Source organism: Catharus ustulatus, chromosome 1 (assembly GCF_009819885.2).
Source record: "Catharus ustulatus isolate bCatUst1 chromosome 1, bCatUst1.pri.v2, whole genome shotgun sequence".
Lineage (NCBI taxonomy): Eukaryota > Metazoa > Chordata > Aves > Passeriformes > Turdidae > Catharus > Catharus ustulatus.
In genome coordinates, this window is record NC_046221.1 from 7,750,795 (window position 1) to 7,754,050 (window position 3,256).

A 3,256-nucleotide genomic window follows, 5' to 3' on the forward strand; every position below is an offset into this window, starting at 1 on the left:
TTATTATCGCTAATTTTTCCTGCGCGGATGAGGTGCGGCGGCGGCGGCGGCGGCCGGGGGAGCAGGCGGCAGCGCGCCGCGGGACCGAGCGGCTGAGCGGCGGCGGGAGGCGGCGAGCGGCGGCGGGAGGACCGGAGCCCCTGTGTTTTCATTTTTTGGCAAAGTTGGAAGTGGTGCAGGCTCGGCTGCTGGCTTGCGGGTCTCCCTGCGTTTGTCTCTCAATTTTTCAAAAATTACTCTGAATTTTAATTTTTTTCTTTTTTTTTTTTTTCTCTATTTTTCAAACTCTGGATTTTGAATGCCGAGCGAAGCCAGGAGAAACGAAAGCAAATAGACACCTGTGTGTTCGTGTGTGTATATACGTATATATATATATAAATATATATATTAAAAAATTAAAATAAAGAACAAGCGACTGCAGCAGCAACAACAGACAGCGCTCGGCAGCGCCCGGTCGGCGGCGGGCGGGCAGCGGAGCCGTCGGCGGGGCGGCCGCGCAGCATGGAGGAGGGCGGCCGGAGCCCCCGGGAGGAGGCGGCCGAGCCGCAGGAGTCCGGCGGCGACGCGGAGCCCGGCGGCGGCGGCGGGCGGCGGGGGCTGCTGCTCCCCCCCGGTGACCCCCCGCACCCCCACCCGCACCCGCACCGCATCACCAACTTCTTCATCGACAACATCCTGCGGCCCGAGTTCGGGCGGAGGAAGGAGGCGGGCGGCCCCGACGGAGAGCCCCGGCGGCCCGGCGCGGAGAGCCGCCGCAGCCCCGCCGCGGCGCCGGCCCCCGGGGCTCCGCTGCCCGGCGGCGGGGCGGGCTCGCCGGGCCGGGGGGAGGGCGGCCCCGCCGGGCTGGCCCTGCACGGCGCCGCCAAGAAGGGGGGGGACCCCGCGGCGCTGGAGGCGGCCCTGAAGGCGCGGGGATTGAGTGGCGGCGACCTGTCGGTGAGCTCGGACTCGGATAGCTCCCAGGCCAGCTCCAACGCCGGGAACCAGCCCATGCTGTGGCCCGCCTGGGTGTACTGCACGCGGTACTCGGACCGGCCCTCCTCAGGTAAGCGCTGCTCCCCACGGCCGAGCCCTTTCCCCGCGCTCCCCGGGCTCCGCCGCCCGCCCGCGAGGCCGGGAAGCGGCGTGGAGGAGACCCCGCTCCCCTCTCGCTCTCCGTCTTCTTCTGGTTTTATTTTGAGATTTTGTGTTTTTTGGTTTTGTTTGGGTTTTGGGTTTTTTTTTCTTTTTCTGTTTGGGTTTTGCTTTTTGGGTTTTTTTGGCGGGTGGGCGAGTTGTTTAAAATGCCTGGAAATGCTCGGAGATGAGGGGTGGGCTGGGGGTGCGCGGAGCCGCAGGGATGAGGAGTGAGCGGGGATCCCTCTCTCTGTCCCCGCCGCCGCCGAGGAGCCGAGGCCGCCTGGGCTCGGGGCATTTCCCAACAACTGAGGAGTTTTGTTGAAAAGGGATGTAAAAAGCCCCTGTCTTCGGACTCCCTCTCATCCTCCCGGCGAGCTCTCCCTTTCCCTGCCGGGAAACCCCCCCTGGCCTGGCTTTGGGAAGGGGAGGTGGCGTTTCCATAGGCCTCACCCTGCTTTGATAAGTCTTTTTTGGCCAAAAACAATCCGCGATCGTTTATTTCTCTAAAATAGGCCTCCGAGACGCCGCCGTTTCTTTTCTTTCTTTTAATTTCCCCACATATGCTGTAGGTCAGCTCTGTGGGGGCCGGAGGACATTTCCAAGAGCCGGGAAACTTCTTTGGCAGAGTCTGTCCCTTGGCAAGGGCTTGGGCAGAAAGTCCTGAAATTATCTAAATATAAAAAAAAAAAATTAAAAAATTAAAACAACAAGCGAGGGGTAAAATGTCCTTTCACTACCGCGGGGACAGGAGGGCTGGCTCCGGCAGATCGGTAAAACCCTGGTTAAAAACAAGTAGAAAACACTGGAGGAAGGCATGGGAAACGTCAAGCAGGAGATCTGCTCCCGGGGAAAAGAAGAAAAAATATGGGTCTTTCTCTTACAAAAGCGGCGAGGTAGGATTTTCACCCGGGAGTCGGCTGGCTGAGGAAGGGATCGTAAAACGCGTTGAAAAATTAGTTCGTAATATCTGAAAACAAACTCTTACTCAGAGGTAATATTCAGAGCTGAATTGGAATTTACTCCATTGTTCTCCAGTGCTCTCCTTTGTTAATATTTAATTAACATACATCCTCACAATGGCTCGGCCCGGGCAGAAAAGGCTCCTTGTGCTGCCGAGAATAATATTCCCGAGAATAATCCCGGCGATTCGGATCGGGCCGTGCAGCGCCATATGGGCACTGCAGAGGAGAGGCGGAATGCTTCTGGCCAAGTAAACTGCGAGAGGATTCCCGTTAGAATTTTTATCGCGAAAAAAAAAGGGAAAAAAGTGAGAAAGTATAGAGGTTTTCTTAAAAAAAAAAAAAAAAATCTGTTCAGGGTGTAGAATTTAGCGGCGTGCCTCTGCTCCTGGTGCAAGCTTTCCTTGCTGGCGGAGCTGTGTTTGTGGCTGGGGAGGAAGGGCCGGGGGGCTGCGGGGGCTGCGGCTCCCGTTCCGCCGCCTCCCGAGCATCCCTGGCAGCCGGGGCACAAAGCGGGCTGGGCTCCTCGCCCTGCTCCTTCCCCCCGCTGCTGCCGGGGCTCGGTGCCCCCCGGGCGGGCAGCAGAGCGTGGCGGTGTCGGTGCTTCTCCTCTCTCCCGGCCGTAGGTCCCCGCTCCCGCAAACCAAAGAAGAAGAACCCCAACAAGGAGGACAAGCGGCCTCGCACCGCCTTCACCGCCGAGCAGCTGCAGAGACTCAAGGCCGAGTTCCAGACGAACCGGTACCTGACGGAGCAGCGGCGGCAGAGCCTGGCCCAGGAGCTCGGGCTCAACGAGTCCCAGATCAAAATCTGGTTCCAGAACAAACGAGCCAAGATCAAGAAGGCGACGGGCAGTAAGAACTCCCTGGCAGTGCACCTCATGGCCCAGGGGCTCTACAACCACTCCACCACGGCGAAAGACGGCAAGTCGGACAGTGAATAGCCAAGGGAAAGGGGGGTGGGAGGGAAGCGAGGGAGGGAGGGGGGAGGCAGGGGTGGGGGGGCCGTTTGCAGTCAAAGTTTATACAATGCAATAATTTAATTAAAAAAAAAAATAAAAAAGAAACATAAGGGCCAGTGTATAAAGATTATACCAGCATTAATAGTGAAAATATTGTGTATTAGATATAATTCTGCAATATTCTATGTATATATAATTTACAGGTAAGGTGGTGTAA

The 3,256-nt window shown here is 57.5% G+C and overlaps 1 protein-coding gene across 1 annotated transcript; it reads left to right on the top strand.

The window, feature by feature from the left end:
• The first annotated feature begins 501 nt into the window (after positions 1 to 501).
• Positions 502 to 3,044, top strand: EN2 (engrailed homeobox 2). The gene is made up of 2 exons (XM_033066102.1): positions 502 to 1,045; positions 2,705 to 3,044. The coding sequence occupies exons 1-2, from the start codon at positions 502 to 504 to the stop codon at positions 3,019 to 3,021; spliced, it is 861 nt and encodes a 286-aa protein (XP_032921993.1). The 3' UTR covers positions 3,022 to 3,044.
• The last annotated feature ends 212 nt before the right edge of the window (positions 3,045 to 3,256 follow it).